This window comes from Leptopilina boulardi, unplaced genomic scaffold (assembly GCF_019393585.1).
Source record: "Leptopilina boulardi isolate dan_hultmark-lab unplaced genomic scaffold, ZJU_Lbou_2.1 LbouV2_112, whole genome shotgun sequence".
Taxonomy (NCBI): domain Eukaryota; kingdom Metazoa; phylum Arthropoda; class Insecta; order Hymenoptera; family Figitidae; genus Leptopilina; species Leptopilina boulardi.
Window position 1 is genome coordinate 674,378 of NW_026137655.1, and position 19,277 is coordinate 693,654.

Genomic DNA, 19,277 nt, shown 5'->3' on the forward strand with positions numbered 1-19,277 from the left:
GTTGATACGAACATTTTTTTCACTTAGCAACAGTTACTAAGGACATTTTTGGCTAGCAACGGTTGCTACGATCATTTTTTTCACTTAGCAACAGTTGCTAAGGATATTTTTTGCCTAACAACGGTTGCTAAGGACTATTCTTGCTTAGCAATGGTTGCTAAGGACATTTTTTGCCTAAAAACGGTTGCTAAGGACTTTTTTTGCCTAGCAACGGTTGCTACGAACATTTTTTTCACCTAGCAGCGGTTGCTAAGGACTTTTTTTCTATTATAAAAAGGTCATACCAAAGCGTTATGCGTCACGCTTTTTAGTAAAACTAATAAAATCAATTAGTCGAATATAATATCAACATAAAATATCATATAAAACATCATTATACTACTGTTTTATTAATACAAAATAATTTAATGTTTAAAAAACAATAATCAACTCGAGAATTGTCTCGTAAATATATAAATTAAACGTTAAATTGATAATAAATAAATAATAGAATAAACAAAAAAAAGATAAAATAAAAAAAAATAAGGTAGAATAAAATTTTTAATTTTACAAAAAAAAACTGATCACCCAAACATTTTTGTTAACCTAACAAAAAAAATTTGGTTGAGCTAACCAAACATTTTTGTTATGCCAACAAAAAAAAACACTTAACCAAATTTTTTTGGTTGACTCAAACAATACCAATAAAATATTTTTGTTAACAAAATTTTGGTTGCACTGACTTATAATTAATTCGTATTAATGATTGTTAATTAATTCGTATTACCTCATTAATAATGCAGTAATAAATTCCCCCCCCCCTAAATTTTGCGTATAATCAGAAAAAAAGTAGATGTAAAAAATTCACGATACAATCCCATTTTTTTTTTTGCTAAAGAATATTTTGATGGATAAAAGAAAAGGGTACAACGAGTTTTTCCACTCATGACAAAATGAACGTGACACCTTAATTAAGATAAGCAATTATAAAATACCATTTTTAGTGAGAGATAGATACATATATACATAAAAAGAAGGAAAATAATAATAATAATTGCGTACACACTTGACTCTATAAATTTTAACGAGCGCGCTATATAATACCTTTTCCTAAAATAAATGTTACCTGAATACAGTATCGCGTGTTGTAAATATTTGATCTATTATACAATATATATATATATATATATATATATATATATATATATATACACAAGTCGCAAGAAATAATAAATTGAAACGCCAAGTGCGCATTTCTCGCATATATTGTAATATGCTTTTTAATATATTTTTAATGAAAAATAATTACAAAACTTTTTGTATAATTTTATATGACCGTCAAAATTTGACGTGAAAATTAGCAGCAAAAATTTATTTTTTTTTATAATACGGTCATTGAATTTTAAAATAAAATTGGAGGGGGCACATAAATATTTCATAAAAATTATTATAGTTAGAATTTTAATTGCACAGAATTTTTTTTAGACGAATTTTCATTTTTCGAATTTGAGACAAATTTTTTATTTGATTTAAATATATTTTTATTTTGTCGCTCGAATAAATAAAAATTACATATATCTTTTTGGGTGTGGATAAAAATTTTAATTTTTTAAACCAAATTTAAATTATCTAGAACAGCGATATATTTCACTAAAACAGCGAAAGTTTTCACTATTCTAGAGAAATATATCGCTATTCCAGAAAAACTTATCGCTGTTCCATGCGAATACTTTTTTGCAGTAATATAGAAATTCGGTTCAATGGAATGTTAAATAATAAAAATTCAGCTAAAAGTAAAATCGAGTTTTTTTTTGTTAAATTAAAATTGTAAAAAATTAATTTTAAAACTTATTTATGCACCTGATTAATTTTCTTCTTTTTTTTTGCAAATATAAATGAGATTTAAGAAAATTTAAATAATTGATGTTACTTTATCATATAAATTATCAAAAATTTTAATGGAAACAATTTCTTTTATTCATAAAATTATGTATGTACATTGTTTATATTGTTTATCTGGAATGTTTTGTGGGCATCAGGCCAACATGGCACGCAAGGGAATCAACTCTCTCATTCTCTCTCTCTTTCTCTCTCTCTCTCTCTGGTTCGAGGTTTCTGTTTCCGTGGTGAGATTTTACAGGGTTGTTTCTCTTTACAAACTACGTGGCCTCAACGTAGAAAAGTAATATATGCAAAATTGATTTGTTTGAAAACAAGTTGTTATACGCAGACCATGCGAGTGGGGGTTTCTCTAATCAAAGAGCGATTTTACGTTGATTTTAGGTTGGAACAATATCAACACACACACACGCGGCATTAAATTCTGGTGCGCTTGGACTAAACTTTAAAACCCATTTCAACTTTAATGGAGAAACGTGTATTTTATTAAAATGGAAATTGACTATTTCAGGTTCTTGAAGGAAGCAAAAGTTCGAAATTCTATATTCAATGTATATTTAAATTGAAATATTCCTTATATAAAATATATTTCACGATTCTATTTAAAGAGGCCGACTAATTGTGATTAAAAGTTTTCGTAAAAAAAAATTTTTCAATTATAAAAATGCTTTAATAAAGATTACAATAAGTTAAATAATTTCATATATCGGTTTTTTTTTCTCTTTATATTTCGAAAAAAAATACAAATTATAAAAGTTTCATTTTATGATTTTCATAATTTTTTTGAAAGAGATATTTTTATACATATATATATATACATGCAATTGCAAAGGAAAATTATAAAACTTTTCCTGATATACAAAGTTTTGTGTAAGATAATATTATATAAAAGAGAGAAAATGGAGTGAAGGAAACTACACTATATATATTTTCCAAGTTAGGTTTACTCAAAGATATATACTTTGACTAGGAGTAATTTGTTTAAAAACAATTTATTTGTCTCGAACCTTTTTCTTCCATATATTTTTTTCGCCCGAAGGTTAGTTTCATTAAAGGTTTGTTTACTCACGACTTCTTTCCTTTTTGAGTTTTAAGTTCCAGTTGTTTTTACTAGCTTTTTGCGTATATATATTTTCATTGTTTTCTTTTTCCCCAGACATGTTTAGGTTTTCCTACAGTTTCCTCCTCTACTCAGAGAGAGAGAAAGAGTACTTATGCTTGCTCTAAAATTCACATTAGACTCTTTTACCTAATCAAAGTTTTAAAAACTTAAATGTATATCCCTCTTGTCTTATTTAAAAAAAAGTGAATTAAATTTATTTTTTATAATTTCATGAAAAATAAAAAGTTTTGGTTATTAAAATGATTATTCCTTAAAATTCATTAGTTCAAATTTTCATTTTAAAGAATTTTATTAAATATAATTATTTTTTAGACGAATTTTTATTTTTCGAAATAACATTTGACAGAATTTCTTTTTAAACAAATTTTAAATTAACGCATCAGAATCGAATTTTTATTGTTCAGAATGAATAAACATTAAAATGATGAATTTTTATTTGTCCGAAATTGCAAATCGATTTAGGCGCGATTTTTAAAATACACCAATCAAAATAGTTGTCAAAAAAAATCATGATTGGTGTATTTTAAAAATCGCGCCTAAATCGATTGTTTGTTCGGCCATTTGCAATTTCGGTCAAATAAAAATTCGTCGTTTTAAGAATTCTACCAAATAAAAATTATTGAAAAATTTTGTTAATTACAAAATTCTTTAAAAAAGTAATTCTAACAAATTTTAATTCAAAAATTGAAAATTCATCTAAAAATTAATTATATATCTAATAAAATTGTTGAAAATTTTCACTAATTATTTTTATTGGATAATCATATTAAAATAAGGGAAAAAGAATAATTGGTTTACTGATATAAAATAATTGTACGATCGTGTTAATTGAAAAGAGGGCATTGTTGAGGTCCATTTGTTTTACGTCGATAATTAGTGATTGCTCTCACTTCAATGCTAATCAATTTTCACGCTCACTCTTTAAGTTATATGAATTCCCGCTATAAATAATTGTTTTGAGTTGATAAAACACTATTTCTTACTATATCAACTTTTAAAGAAGAAAAATAATTTTATTTATCATTTGAAAAATATTTTTTTCAAATTCATTTATTTTTCATCACATATTTATTATTTATTTTTCACACACACACAAATTGTAATACATTTCATTTAATTGTAAAATTTTGCATTAGAACTTATCTTTATTTAAAATTTTTTTATTTCAATTATATAGAATAATCTTTATTTTTATTTTATTTCGATTATTAAAAAATATACATTTTAAAAGAATTGAATTTTATTTTTTAAGTTATATAATACATTTGAGCAGTATAACAACTGAGAAAAGTGGAATGCAAGGAAGAAAAGGTTAAGCTTCTTTTTCCTGCTCCAGATCGTGAGGAATTGCCATAAATTAACATTCAAGCTTTTTCCCCACTTTTAGAATGTCAACCTGACGTTATTCATATATATATATATATATAAATAATATATAAAAAATTCTCTCGAATCGTTTCAAAAAAATAAAGAAATTTACAATTATTTTCACTAGGATGAATTCTAGTTTTTAAGGAGATCTTTCTCTTACTCTCTTTGATCCTATTTTAAAGCTTATATACTAAAATTCCTGACTCGTAAAAAATTTGTTAAACCTCAGAGGCCTCATTATTTCTTTTTTTTAAAATAATTTTTCATTTTATTTCATGAACAAATTTGTAAACTTAGGCTTGTCTACCTCGAGTGCTATTTAAAAGAGAAAATGAATTTATTTCTCATTATGTAAAAAATATATTGCAAATTTTGGTAGGTGGTTACATTTTCTAAAAAATATTTTTTAAGTTTTTCTAATCCTTTTTTTCTAGAAAAAAAATCTTCTTTTCCAATGAAATCATTTTTCTAAACAGTTATGTGCCTGAACTTCTGAATGTTTAAATGAACGAAATTATTTATTTGGTCTTATTTTATTATTTATTATTTTATTTTGGAAACGGTTGTCATGGATACGGTTGCCATGGTAACAGTTGCTATGGTAACGGTTGCTATGGTAACAGTTGTCATGGAAGCGGTTAGTATGGTAATTGTTACTATGGCAACCGTACGAGCCAATTAAATTAAGTTATCGATGAATAACAATTTTCATGAATGGAAGTTGACGCCAATTTCCATAGTTAATTAATAATAATTTGTGTTCACTTAGCAGAAGGACACTTTTGTCCTTTGGTTTTATATAATTTTTATCATATTTTATTTTAAATAAAATGTTTATTTTTTAATTTATTTTGAACGTTTATTTATTTTTTTTTTTTGCCGAAGTGGAAAATTGACAGAGAAGGGAAAACATTTTCAGGCGCTTGTTGGTGTGAGAGAGGTTGTGTTCCGTTTAAAAAAAATAATGGCAAACATCCGTTTGATTGCAGGAGGAATGCAGCCAGGGGTGACAGTGGCTCTGGCCACAGTCTGGTTAGCAGGCGCAGTTGGGGTATTTTCTGCCACCCTTTACCCCTCCCATCCCTCCCTCGATCAATACTCCCCCCAACTATCCCCCAAGCATCATGAAGTTACCCAAGAAACTCAGGACCATGCAAACTCAAAGTTGCATGATCCAAAGGATCTTCTTACTTCAAAACACAATCAAACATCCAACCTTCATCCATCGATTGAGATGTCAAATTTAAAACTACCTCGAGGGACATTTCTCCGTTACGGTACTATAAAAAAAAAAAAACAATTTTTTATAATAGTCCAAACTTTTTTTTTCCAAAACAGAATTTTATTTTCTCACTGAAAAAAAGAAGGATAATTATTTCAAAAACAAGCAAACTTCATTATCTCTTTTCTTGTTTTAAAAAAAAAGAATGATAACGAGAAAGTTTTAAGATCTTATATAAAGATTTCAGACTCGTTGGGTTCGATGCACTTACTTTTCTGTATCCCTTGTATTTTCTAAGCTAAGATGTGAAACGACTGGGAGTGTCGTTCAATTATGTAAACTCTTTCAGGATCTCAGGATAGGTCTTACGGGATTGGTCCAGAACAAGTTGACTTGAATCTTTCCTTTAAAGATGGCATCCAAGATGAAATTCAATCTAAAAATGTCGCGAAAATACAGGAGAAAAAATTCAATAAAAAAGAATCACATCGTCAGAAAATGATTGATAGTCAACAAAAGAAATCAATCTTAGAGGAGGAGGAGGAATATTCCGATTATGATTCATTTCAAGATCAAGGACCCGGGTCCATTGAGGTCTATAAATTAGATCTTTTCGAGGAGGGCTCATTATTTGATGGTAATCTATCCAAGAATGGTAATAAAAAAGATGAAACTTCTTCGAATAAACTTGAAAATGATCAAAAGACAAAAAAGAATGATACAAAAAAAAATGAAAAGAAAAAAATGAATGAAAATCAGTTGTTGATACCGTTTTTGAAAAATTTAAAAACAAGAACTGAAATTTTGTCACCGGAAGTTCGTTTAACGAATAAGTTAGAGGATCATTCGGAAAATGAATCATTTGGAATGGGTGGAGTGCCAGAGTTGCAAGTTGGATGCGAAGGTGTGGAGGCAAGTCTTCGAGACAAGAGATTTTCATTACGAAATAACAAAGATTCGAGTCACGATAAAGAAAAGTCTTCTCTTTATCCGGAAAATATAGTCAATGTACAGCTCGTCTATGAATCAGATGAAGATGAAGATCCTCAAGGTGTATTTTATGAGGAGAGAGATGAGCTCATAAAGTTGAAAAAGTTGGAGCAAGAACTACAAAATCCACCTCCGCACAGAGGTGATATACCAGTACATTTATATGAAGAATATGATAAAAAAGAAAAATTACCAGTTCGTGGAGATTTGGCTTTAGCTTTTCTCGATCCCGATTGGGATATAATGATACAGAATAAAGATATCAAGGATCGTAAACTATTGTCAATATCTCAATTTGCTCCTTTGAGAAGAAAACGAGATATCAATGAAGATATGTGGGGCTATGGTGAGGATGAGGGAATTATGCCTGACGATGTGGATAGAAGAAGAGATGAAGAAAGAAGGAGAGAGGAGCAGAGAAAAAGAGATGAGGAAAGAAGAAGAGAGGACGCAAGACGAAGAGCTGATTATATGAGATATAGACAGGAAGAAAGAAGAAGGGATCATCATCATAATCGAATTGACGAAGACAAAAGAAGACGGCATGATGAAAAACGAAGAATGGAGGAGGAATTTCGAAGGAATAGTTCCCATAGACGAAATTGGCCAAATAATTATGAAAAGGGAGAAAATGATAATCGAAGAAGAGAACACACAGACGATAGAAGAAGATCTGATGAAAATAGAAGAATGGAGGAACATCGAAGGATGCTGGAGGAGAGAAGAAGAGAGGAGGATGAGAGAAGAAGACCCCAGGAAATGAGAAGACCTCAGGAAGATAGAAGACAACAGACAAATTCTGAGAGAAATAGCCATAGAAGACAGGAGGAAAGAAGAAGACACGAGGAACAAAGACGAAGAAATCCTACTAGGCAGGAGAATGATAAAAAATTACGGAATTACATATCAACAAATACACCCATTGTTATTGGCAATCAACCATTAGACGATCCGCGAAGTAGACATGATGACAGATATCATCAACCAGTTTGGATGGAGCAAAAAAGGCCCAAAGAATCGACACGACCGTTTAATGCAACGGGAATCAGAAATTTGGATAATAGAAGAAATTATGGTCCATCGCCTCCCAATGATGTGGGTCAGAGGAATGAAATGGATGACAGAAGGGAACGTGAGAGAAAAGAAGAAGAAAGAAGAAGGGCCGATAGAAGAAGAATTGAACTTGAGGAGAGAAGATTGGAGGAGGAGGATAGAAGAAGAAAATCGCAAAGATACGAGGAGGAAAGATTGTGGCATGAAAAAATGAGAAGTCAAGGTGAGAGAATGAGACAAGAGTGGATGCACGAGGCGAATAGAAGATCGCAGGCTGAACGACGACCACCTTGGATTAGACCTTATCAATATCCCAATTCCAATGAGAAGGGTTATCAATATCCACCTCCGGATTTTAATAACAAAGGTTATCAACCACCTCCTCCAGATTTAAATAACAAAGGTTATCAACCACCTCCTCCGGATTTAAATAACAAAGGTTATCAACCTCCGCCTCCTCTTCCGGATTTAAACAACAAAGGATATCAACCTCCACCTCCTATGGATTTAAATAACAAAGGTTATCAACCTCCACCGCCTTCTCCTCCGGATTTAAACAACAAGGGTTATCAACCACCTCCGGATTTGAACAATAAAGGATATCAACCACAGAGAGTAAATCATGAATTCGAAAGAGATCGTCAGAGATTAAATCAGGAGAGAAGAAGAAATGATATGGAGAGACAGAATAAAATTCGAGAACATGAAGATGACAGGTAAAATTCTTTATTTATCAATTTTAATTTGGAATTTTTTTTTTTTACCGAAATGAATTCATATCTATATTCAATAGGTATCAATCAATTTTGAATCTCATTATTCTAGTTCGAATAATTATCCGAAACTGAATTTCAAATTGCTTCAATCCTTGATTGAGAAACGGAAATTCGGATTATTAGAGGGAAATTCAGATACGGATAAAGATTGATTGGAGGGGAAAACAAAGTTTTGGAATGACAAACAAATTTCTGAAACTTAATCTAAAAGAAAATTAAAAATTTCTTTATTATAATATCTAGAAATTGAAATTATAATTTTTTTTTTTCATTTTAAAAATAGTATTAAAACAATCAGGAAATACATTGTACAGTTGAATGACATGATAATGGATCGTGTCCGGTAAAAAAAAAAAAACACAGTGACTTTGTATTTTCTGATCAATGAACTTGTTGCTTTCTTTCTGTTTCTTTTTTTTTTTTTTTTAAAAAAAAAAGGTATCAGGAATTAAAAAGAAGACAAGACACTGTGAGAAGTTTGGACGAGTATCGTAGACGACAGGAAGAGGAGGGACTGAATTCTCTACCTGTGAGTGCGACGATAATAATTCGTCCGGGAGGATCCGGCAGCACCAACTCCTCTTCTCCAGTGCTGTTCTCGAGAGGTGGCTTTGGTAGCGAAATCGATTTTCCGGTGAGAGCAGTAGCGTATACCGAATCGAATATCTCGAAACCTCTTGGCACTATTTGATTGGAATGACTGATAGGACATGTTAAATCCAACCATTGAGTACTATTATTAACGCTAATTGTCAAGAACACTAATAATTATAATCCTTTTTAATTTTCTGTCAGTTTTTCAAAAATAGCAATTTTTTTTTTATTGTAAAATTTTTCCTAATTCGGATTGATTTTCCAATCAAAGATATTTTTCCTTTTTATAAATATTGTAATAATTATTATATAATTATTATTATATAAGAAAAATATGCCTAGCATTTCTGCTAAAAGGTATAAAAATTATTGATTCAAAAGCATATATGCTATAGAATATATAAAATATTTTACAAATTTTATAGCATTTGAATAAATAATTTTTATACCCTTGGTTATATTTATTCTCAGTGTATAATTAATATTTAATATAAATAAAATATTGCAATAAAAAATTCGATTACAGGGAATTAATCCAAATCAGAGAGGAATTCAAGCTGCACGATTTCCAGCGCCAGCTACACGAAAACCACCAGTGAAAGGACCAGGACCTTGTATTTGGGCAGTGATTCATTGTTGTCCAAGAAGTGGACGTGCGGCTAGTTGCTTCGAGAGTTTGGGATGTCCTGGAATTAATTGGGACCATAATCATTGTAATCCAACTATTATCGAAGCAGCTAGGAAGGAAGTAGCGAAATTCTACAATACTAATCAATAAATTGATAATCAATTTAATTAATCAATTTTATTAATCTAAAATTTATATACTCAAAACGCTCATTAATCAAATTGTGCATTATTTTTTGTCTTTAAATTCATATTATAATTTATGCGATTCTTTCCTTAAATATAAATTTTTTTTTCGAAAGACACGCAAAAAAAAATTTGCGTCTGTTTTTTTCAAATCGAAAAAAAAATTTATATTTAATTATATATAATTTTATTTGATCAATTCGATCAGTTTATTTTATTAATTGCTGAATCAGTTAACTTTATTAAATTATTAACGAATTAATTGTTTGTTTTTTTTTATAATTTTGATTGATTAATTGCTTTGTCATACTTTGTGTTCCATCATCGAACAAAAATATTTATGTCAATTTTGAATATATACGAACTCACAACGAATGTAAATAGAATATCGATTTCTATTAATAGATATTTAATGATTATATTTATTAAATAATCAGCAAATTTATTTTTAAAACATATATTTTTTTCTAAACTAAAATTATTATTTTTATTCATAAAGATTTTTACAACATTGTCAAAACAAAATCGAAAATAATACACTTTATTATGAATCAATTTATATATTTTTTCAGTATGTAAAATCAGAATTGTATAAATTATGAAAAAAAAGTTCTTAATTGTGCCGATTGTCTATAAAATACGTAAAGATTTTACTTTTTTTTTGTGATATACTAGGTAAAGATATATTAAAAAAGAAACTGTAATATATATATATATATAAATAAATGTAATAAATATTTATGAATGCAATCTTTAGAATATTGTAATAAAAGTAGTTTGCTGAACATTGAAAAGATTTTCATTGCAAGAGAGTATATATTCGAAAGCACAGCAAGTGAGAGTGTCTCTGGCTTTAAATTCACATCCTTTATGATCAAAGGTGATGAAAAAAAACACTTTCAAACGCGAAGGAAGGCGACCCAAGTGCTTCATGCTTGTAAAAAAAAAAAAAGAAGGCAAAATCAATGTACCCTTAAAAGTCCCGGGAACTTGAAAACGTGCTACTATAAAAAGGAAGCTAATAAGGCGTCGAATCAGCTCAATTACTTTTTAATTGCCTTGAAACTGCTAATAGTAATTTCCAGCCTCTGAAGAAATAAGAAAGAATATGCTTCATTGAATAAAAAAAATATATATATATAAGGTTTAAATAATTTTAGAATTTTTTTTTTTCTTTCAAAAACAAAAATTTTAGTACCAGAAAAAAATATTTAAATATCGTAAAAAAAACGGGGTAAATAAATTGGTTTACCCGCAATGAGCTAAATAATTTCATCATACGGTATTAAAAAATAAAATTATTTTATTTTTTTATTACAAATTTTGCTTGAAATTTATTTTAAAAAAAATTTAATTGGCATTTTGCTGAATAGAATCCAATTGCGCGGCGCATACTTGTCTGTTTTTAGTGAAGCAATTGCGCGAGGCTTTAACGATGCCATAGATAGAATATCTCGAGTGAGAAAATTTCTTCGTCAATCGACGTGCAATTGTATCCATAAATATCGCAAATTTAAAGTTTCAAATGGTTCTCCTTTTTTTTGAAACATATATTCAAAATTCCTTTTTACTAGCATTATTTTGCCTAATGGCACATATTCATACTTTGAGATATATTTTTATTTTACAATGCAAATATAGGTAAGTAACTAATTGGTAAGTAAATTAACTATAGAAATATATTTCAATTAGTCGTAATTTTTTCACAGAAAATGGGGTATTATTTTTTTTTATATATATATAAAATTAAATAAGTAAAAGAAAATAATAATAAAATAAAATTTTTATTAAATTAATATCTATTGAGTAATTAATAATGATTCATGTATGGAAAACATTAAATATGATTAAATTTATGAGATCATGTTTTTAAGGAAAAAATATGCGTGATGATGTCGACGATGATGTGGATTTTAATATACAATTGAAGGCGCAGCTGCGTCTATCCAGATAATTGAAAAAACATGACTTAAAATGATGAGATAACGAGTCACAAGTTAAAATTTATGGATATCTAGTGATCAGTGATCCATACACGAACGCATATGACCTAATTCAAAAAGTGGAATTTAAAAAAAAAAGAAAAAACAATAGAGCATATATGAATTGTACCGTAAAAAATTGATTTCACCCGTTTCGTCAGATGTTGAATATAAAATTTTCATTCATATTATAAATATTGAATAATGCATTATTCTCTATAGTATTGTAATTTATTGAGAAAAAAAAAATTTAGTTTTATCGTTCAGTTTTGAGTATTTTTGGTTATTGTATTAAGAACAATATTTTGTTTTTGTTTTACAAAACAATATGGTGGACGCAACAAAAAAGGACATTTTAAGAACATGGATGTTCAAATAATATTTTAGAACATATTTTGTCTGACATGAAATGTTCGTAAAACGTTATCGGAACATTGTTTTTTGCCCACTGGGAATTGATACACAAAAGTGAGATAAAATCATAATTATAGATTTTGTTTGCCAGGACTAAATATTTTTTTTCATTGTATAGCTATATATAGTTTTTAATTTCTTGTTTATAATTAAAAAGTGTTTTTTTTTCCTTTTTCTTATGAGATTTAATTAAAAAATAGCGCATTAAAAAAGTTCAATTTGCTATAAATTTGTGGTTTCTGTATATATATATATATATATAGTTTAAAATCTATAATTCTAAAAATAATCTGGAGTCGACAGCTGGTGGTAAGTGGAACAATATGCGGTATTTTACAATGGGTGAAAATGCTGTTGAAAACGCACCGCGATAACTTGCACCTTGCACCTTTCTGCACATTGAACAAGTGCGCGGCGGTATTTGTGAATGTTTATATGGATGCTTTTGTGTCGATGTTTCACGAAAAGCGAGCCTTTTGTATGGAGGAAAGCGGAATTGTCCTTTTGAAAAGCATATCTAGCGAAACATTGTATACAATATATATATATATATATATATATATATATATATATGTGTCAGTTTCCTTGCTCAAAGCATTAGAAGCATCTTTCTGCACTTCTGCCAGAAAACTTTATAACACACATATATATACACGTATGAGAAAATGGACTTGGCCTGAGGTCATGATCTTGTGGAAAACTTACTCTAGAACCACTTTAGTACCATAAAAATCACTTTTATCGCTTAACGTAAAAGAAATTGGAAAAATTAGGTAAAATAAAAAAGAAAAGAAAAAAAGAAAAAAAAAAAGTTGACAAACTAAATGTAAACAGTTGAAAATAGCTTTAAGCTGGACATATGATAAAGTGATCGGTGCCAAAACGCAACAGGCGTTCCATAAGGTCTTCTACTTTAATAGCCTGGTAATATCAATCATGGAAATCTGAACAGTTGGCAAACATGTTCACTTGTCCGATTACATGCTTTTATTATGCATTCATGACTCTAAATTTTTTATTGTTTCATAAACAAATCTCTCTTTTTTTTTATTATTACATGAAAATTTATTGTCCTTTATAAAACAATTTTTCCTTATCTTCTTTGAAAAAAAATGTGTTTGCAACAAAATCGTTTGGTTAGGCAATTTTAGTTCTTATAATTTTGTTTAGCTGAAACAGTCGTAGAGTTATCTTAACTAAACATTTGGTTAGGACAACAAAATTTGATTAAAAATATCTAAGATATCCAATAAATGTTTCTAATTAGAAGTGCAATAAGGCGAAATGGGAGCATACCAAAGATTTTTCACATTGTTCACATGCTACGTAATTAGAAGCAATTAATTCAAGTATTGATTAAAGTCAGTTCAATCGGGTATATAACAGAATGGAATTGCGGGAACTTTCAAAGCATTTTGGAAACTCTTGTTTATATATCGAAAGACATTCATGTTTTGGAAAAATATTTTATATATATATAAACTGAAAATTCTGCAATAAATAAATTTAAATATATATTGCTTGAAATTATGAAAAGAAGTAAAACAAAATAAATAGAAAAAGAGATAAAATAGCGCGATACATGGAAATTAAAAACAATATTTCAGAAAGAATTCTCAATTTTTATTAATAGAATGTAATTTTAAAAACAAGAATTTGATACGTCTGACTGAAATTGACTTTTACTACTGCGACGGAATTAAAAAAATTCTAAACATGGTTTATTTGGTTTTTACAACTGATAGGAAAATTAAAAAAAAAAAATATTGCAAAACGTGGTCTGACTGAAACGGGTTTTTACTACTGATACAAAAATTCAAAAGGTCTGACTGACATTCACTTTTACCGCATGATAGTAAAATTAGAAAAATTTAGAAGCTGGTCTGAGTGAAATTGACTTTTACTACTGATACTTGAATTACAAAAATTCAGGACGTGGTCTGACTGCAACTGTCTTTTACTACTGGCACGAAAATTAACAAATTGCCAAACGTGGTCTGACGGAATTTGGCTTTTACTACTTATACGAAAATAAAAACAGTAGTCTGACTAATATAGACTTCTACCACTGATATCAAAATTATAAAAGTCTTTTACTACTGAAACCAGAATTTAAAAAAATTTTAAAGTCTCACTGCAATTGGTTTTTACTACTGACACGAAAATTAAAAAAAATTGGAAATTGGAGTCTGACTATAACTAGCTTTTACTACTGATACGAAAATTCAAAATGTAGTCTGACTAAAATTGGCTTTTACTACTGATGGGAAAAATTCAAATAGTAGTCTGACTAAAATGGACTTCTATCACTAATGCCAAAATTATGAAAATTTAAAAGCTGGTCTGACTAAAATTGACTTTCACTACTGATTTGCCATTTAATTTCGAACCTTGGCTGACTGATACTGACTTTGACTACTAATATCAAACAAAAAGGAATTTAATATGTCTGACTAAAATTGATTTTCACTACTGTTACTAAAGTTACCAATATATAAAACGTAGTCTGACTATAACTGATTTTTTCTACTGGGTCCAGCAAAATTTGAAGAAAACCCTTAATATAAGTAAATTTTCTTTATCATTTCAAGAATATTTTTTTACTTTTAAAATTACGATTTATATAGTTCATATTTACAATTACGTAATTATTTTATATTTTTAATTACGTATAATTACGTAATATTTACAATTACGAGTGTAACTGTAAATAGTGATCCAAAAAGGTTTCTGTGTAAAATGTGTAAGTATAATATATATACATATATATATATATATATTTGTGTGTGTGTGGATAGTTTCAGAAGCATATAGGATAAGAGAAGTTGCACTTACCGTCGCTACGCTGCACGATACCTTTCTTATCGCCTTTTCCCATATTTTCTCTCTCCACCTACTTCTCTTCAGGTTGAGACGTTCCTTCCTTCGCTGCCGCCTGAAAAACCAATCGAAGACTGTCGTTACCGTGTCTCGTTTCACGATGCGATTCGAAAAAAAAAAGAAATAAAAAAAAAAGTTAAAAGAGATCAATATAAGTCGTCCAAGATAGGTCGAACTTAAAGTAAACCTCTTCAAATTTCAAAAAACATTTTTCTTAAAAAAAAAAATAAAGAAAATCTTTTCTTCCTTTTTACGTATATAATTCCTAACACTGGGAAAAGAAAATCTTATTTTAAGATATACGTCTGAAAATAGGATTTTCTTTTATATGTTTTTCACTTACGAAGATTCTTTTTTTACATCCAGAAAAAAAAAAAATTTTTTTTAATGAACTATTAGCAATATTAGAAATTTTTAATCAATATTTCATATGCAATCTCGGCAAAGTTTATGTTGAACCATCATTATAAAAGTCTAATATAAAAATTGATTATAAGACTCAATTTACTTTTCATTTTCTCCGTTTCAACTATATATATATATGAGTATTTTCAGACAAAACCGAGGGGAAAGTTTTTATCGTCGACAATGTCAAGTTCTTTTTTTTTTTCATTTTTCGTGTTATAATTGAAAATATCCGCGCTCTTCTCATTTTGTAAAATATTGTGTAAGAAAATTTTTCTCTTCTTGATATTATAGAGAAAAAAAAAAAAAATTTCCAAATAATCGTTGACTATTATCAAATAAATATAATATAAATATAAAATAATAGTATAATAATAATGAAATATATATATATTTTATAAATTTTATATAAATAATTTATTATGAGCGAATTACATATTAAAAAGAAAAGTCTGCAAAATAAAGATATAATTTAATTGAAACAAACAAGAAAGAAAAATTTCCATATCAATATTAAAAAAATTATAAAAATGAAATTTTTGCATAAAAACTGTATTTTAAAAAGCATATATATTTTTTTTTATATAAATTCTAATATATGGTAAAATATTTATTCCCCCGGATATGAAACTATATATGAATAGTTATAATATGGCAAAAAAGAAACTTTCTCTTTGCACAAAAATTATAAAAAAAAAATTTCTATACATAAATGGACATTGAATAAATTGATTGAATTTTGTGATTTTTCTCAACTGAATAATCCAGTTTAAAAAAAAAAAACTAACCCAAAAAAGAAAAAAATAAAAACTATTGACTACAGCGGAAAATTAAAGTTGGTTGAACAGCTTTTTCAGTAGTATGGATCTCTGTTAGGTCAGACCTAGTCTGAATCGTGATATTGTTGCGGATGAACCAAAGGTAATTGAGTGGAACTTGGAAAAGTTCTTTTTTTTAAACTGCGCAGACTTTGATTGGCGATTGGCCTGACATAGTACGAGTGTTCGGCAAACACGAGAATCGCGGTCGATTGTAACGTTTCGATTACTGCCGTCCCTGGAGAACTATCACGGCGAAATGGTTCTTCTCTGTGTATATATATATATATATATATAGATGTATATTTATATTTAAACAATTTATTCTTTAGACAATTTGACTTTTACTTCATTTATATATTACAATTTCGATATTTTGATATAAAAAAAAATTATTCATCGAATATTTTTTTTAATAAAAAAAGTAATTAAAATAACAAAATAATAAAAACAAGACAAAATAATTTTAAAAATAACACTGTCTGATACGATTTTTGACCCACAAAAAAATCCAACATTTTCGGAAACTAGGACCCAAAAAAAAAAATACCCGTGCCTGGACGTTTTGCTAGATCAAGTCGTTTGTGGTTTTTAGGGGTGAAAACAACCCCTAAATGAAAAGTGACAAGATATCTTTTAAAAATTATTAATATTTTATAAAACTTGGTATGTGGGGGTTTTCGGGGTCGCTGATGTCAGATTTTCAAAAATTCAAAATGGCAGATCCAATATGGCGGTCAAAATATTAAAAAAGTTATTAATTTTTTATAAAATTTGATATCTAGGGGTTTTTGGGGTCGCTAATGTCGAATCAGATGTTAAATTTTCAAAATTCAAAATGGCGGATATAAAATAAAAAATTAATAACTTCTTAAAATATTCACCGCCATATTGGATCCGCCATTTTGAATTTTTGAAAATCTGACATCAGCGACCCCGAAAACCTCCAGATACCAAGTTTTATAAAATATTAATAATTTTTAAAAGATATCTTGTCACTTTTCATTTAGGGGTTGTTTCTACCCCTAAAAACCGCAAACGACCTGGTCTATCAAAACAGCCGCAGAAACGGGTATTTTTTTTTTGTTCCTAGTTTCCGAAAATGTTGGATTTATTTGTGGGTAAAAAAAAAAAAATTAAATTTTGTCGGACGGTGTAATAAAATAATATTGGAAAAAATAGTAAAAAAAATTGTAATAAAAATTGTTCTCAATAAATAATAATGGGAGTACTCTTTTTTCTCAAAAAGGACCTCCTGCAAATTGGAATAGACAAACGGGCAAAAGGTCGCGTCGTACGGGGTCCTCCAGAAACTGCAATGTGTGTGAACACATTTTGCACGATGACGGAAATCGTTGGATTCGAACGGAAATTGTGAAATTCTCGATAGTGTCGTCCCAGCCGGTTGGCACATCCTGTCCCTTTTCACCCTTTTTTTTTTTTTTTTACCAAAATCTCGTTTCATATCTTTTCGAAAAAAAAAAATTGCAAACGAATCTTTATATTGTTTCGCTAAAATTATCTATAACTATATTACAAAAGAATATGAAAATTTTAAGCAAACTCTCATTTCCCATCAGATTGGATTAAAATTTCATTTTTTTTATTTATTATTTTATTTTTATTATTATTATTTACTATTATTTATTTATTTAAATTATTATTATTTGATTTTTTTAATATATTTGTTTTTTAGTAAAAAAATATATTTATATATAAATTCATATGTATTGGTGTTATAAAAGCAGAGATAATTATTGAAACATATATATATATATATAGAGAGAGAGAGAGACTTGAGGAATGACAATGTAATATTCGCCAGGATACTGACTTCTGGGTGGAAGATGGTTCTCTTGGGAATCCATTAATTAATCCAAACTGCCTGCCTCTTGTCTACCAATGGGATTATATTTCCCACAAGGTTACAAACCTTTGGGTATATACTTAACATTTAAAAAATTTATTTAAAAGAAAAATCTATATATTATTCAAAATAATATATATATATTCATAAATCAAAAATTCAATCGAAAATTGTCAAAATTTAATAAATAAACGACTACACATAAATTATCATACAATTAATATATCATCACTTGTTGAATCATTACCAATTTTTTATGAGAAAAAAAAAATTCTTATTTTTATAAATATTATGTGAAAAAATTGTATTGGAAAAAGATGGCGGTTTTTCTACACGCACTCTGTGTTAAATTCACACACACTTGATAAATAAGTTTCACATTCTAATAATATAAACATAGGAAAAAAAAAAATTTATAACAAGAATATAAAAATAGTAAAATTCGAGTTATTTGAAGAAAAAAAAAAATTGGAAAAAATTTATTTAGAAAATTATTAATAAGTTACTTACGAGAATTGTGTTGTATCATTTGTCAAAGAAATTGAAGCAGCGAAAAACAGTCGAAATGAAATTTGGTAAAATAGAGAAATTCTAAAAACCGAAAATTGCACAATCCCTTTTTGTATTCGCTTTGGCCTGTTATAATATTGTGGCCAAAAAATGAAAAACTTTAATGAATAAAAATTCTATCTTTTCATTGTACGAATAAACGCATCTTGAAATCTATCATTTTTTCCACCCAAACAAAAAAAATAATTAATGACAAAGACCGGCCTATCAAATATACATGTCTCTTGTCATTTTAAACTTCATCTCCCCCAAAAGGATCTTTGGACACGTGATTGCGTTTCGGCACGCCAACACTGACTAAAAAACTCCTGCCGACTGGCAACCCGAACACCATCCATTCCTTGATCCTGCGCTTCCTGTTCCACCCCCTATAAGGTCTCCATGTTCGCCACCTCCTTTGATACCCTTGCGAAACACCTGTATTTTACAAGAGATTCTTTTCCAATTTTTCTATTATTTCACTTTTTTTCTTTTTCTATTATTTCATTTTTTTTTTTTTTTGTTTTTCAATAAACTGAATT

At 28.3% G+C, this 19,277-nt stretch overlaps 2 protein-coding genes across 6 annotated transcripts in view; one reads left to right on the forward strand and one right to left on the reverse strand.

Annotated features, from left to right (window-relative positions):
* LOC127281807 (trichohyalin-like) overlaps window positions 1-9,938 on the forward strand; it is a 44,751-nt gene extending 34,813 nt beyond the window's left edge. For 4 of the 5 annotated variants that reach the window (XM_051305731.1, XM_051305749.1, XM_051305722.1 and 1 more), the window contains exons 3-6: window positions 5,362-5,649; window positions 5,944-8,353; window positions 8,852-9,047; window positions 9,534-9,938. In XM_051305731.1, the coding sequence (XP_051161688.1) occupies window positions 5,367-5,649; window positions 5,944-8,353; window positions 8,852-9,047; window positions 9,534-9,785 (3,141 nt within the window). In that variant the 5' untranslated portion in view covers window positions 5,362-5,366 and the 3' untranslated portion in view covers window positions 9,786-9,938. The remainder of the gene's footprint in view (window positions 1-5,361; window positions 5,650-5,943; window positions 8,354-8,851; window positions 9,048-9,533) is intronic. The other variant, XM_051305758.1, reaches the window with a different exon arrangement.
* Window positions 1-19,059, reverse strand: part of LOC127281831 (uncharacterized) — an 87,482-nt gene extending 68,423 nt beyond the window's left edge. The window contains exons 1-2 of the mRNA XM_051305770.1: window positions 18,697-19,059; window positions 15,052-15,151 (exon numbers count right to left, since the gene is read on the reverse strand). Coding sequence (XP_051161727.1) covers window positions 15,052-15,094 — 43 coding nt within the window. The 5' untranslated portion in view covers window positions 15,095-15,151; window positions 18,697-19,059. The remainder of the gene's footprint in view (window positions 1-15,051; window positions 15,152-18,696) is intronic.
* Between the last annotated feature and the right edge of the window lie 218 nt (window positions 19,060-19,277).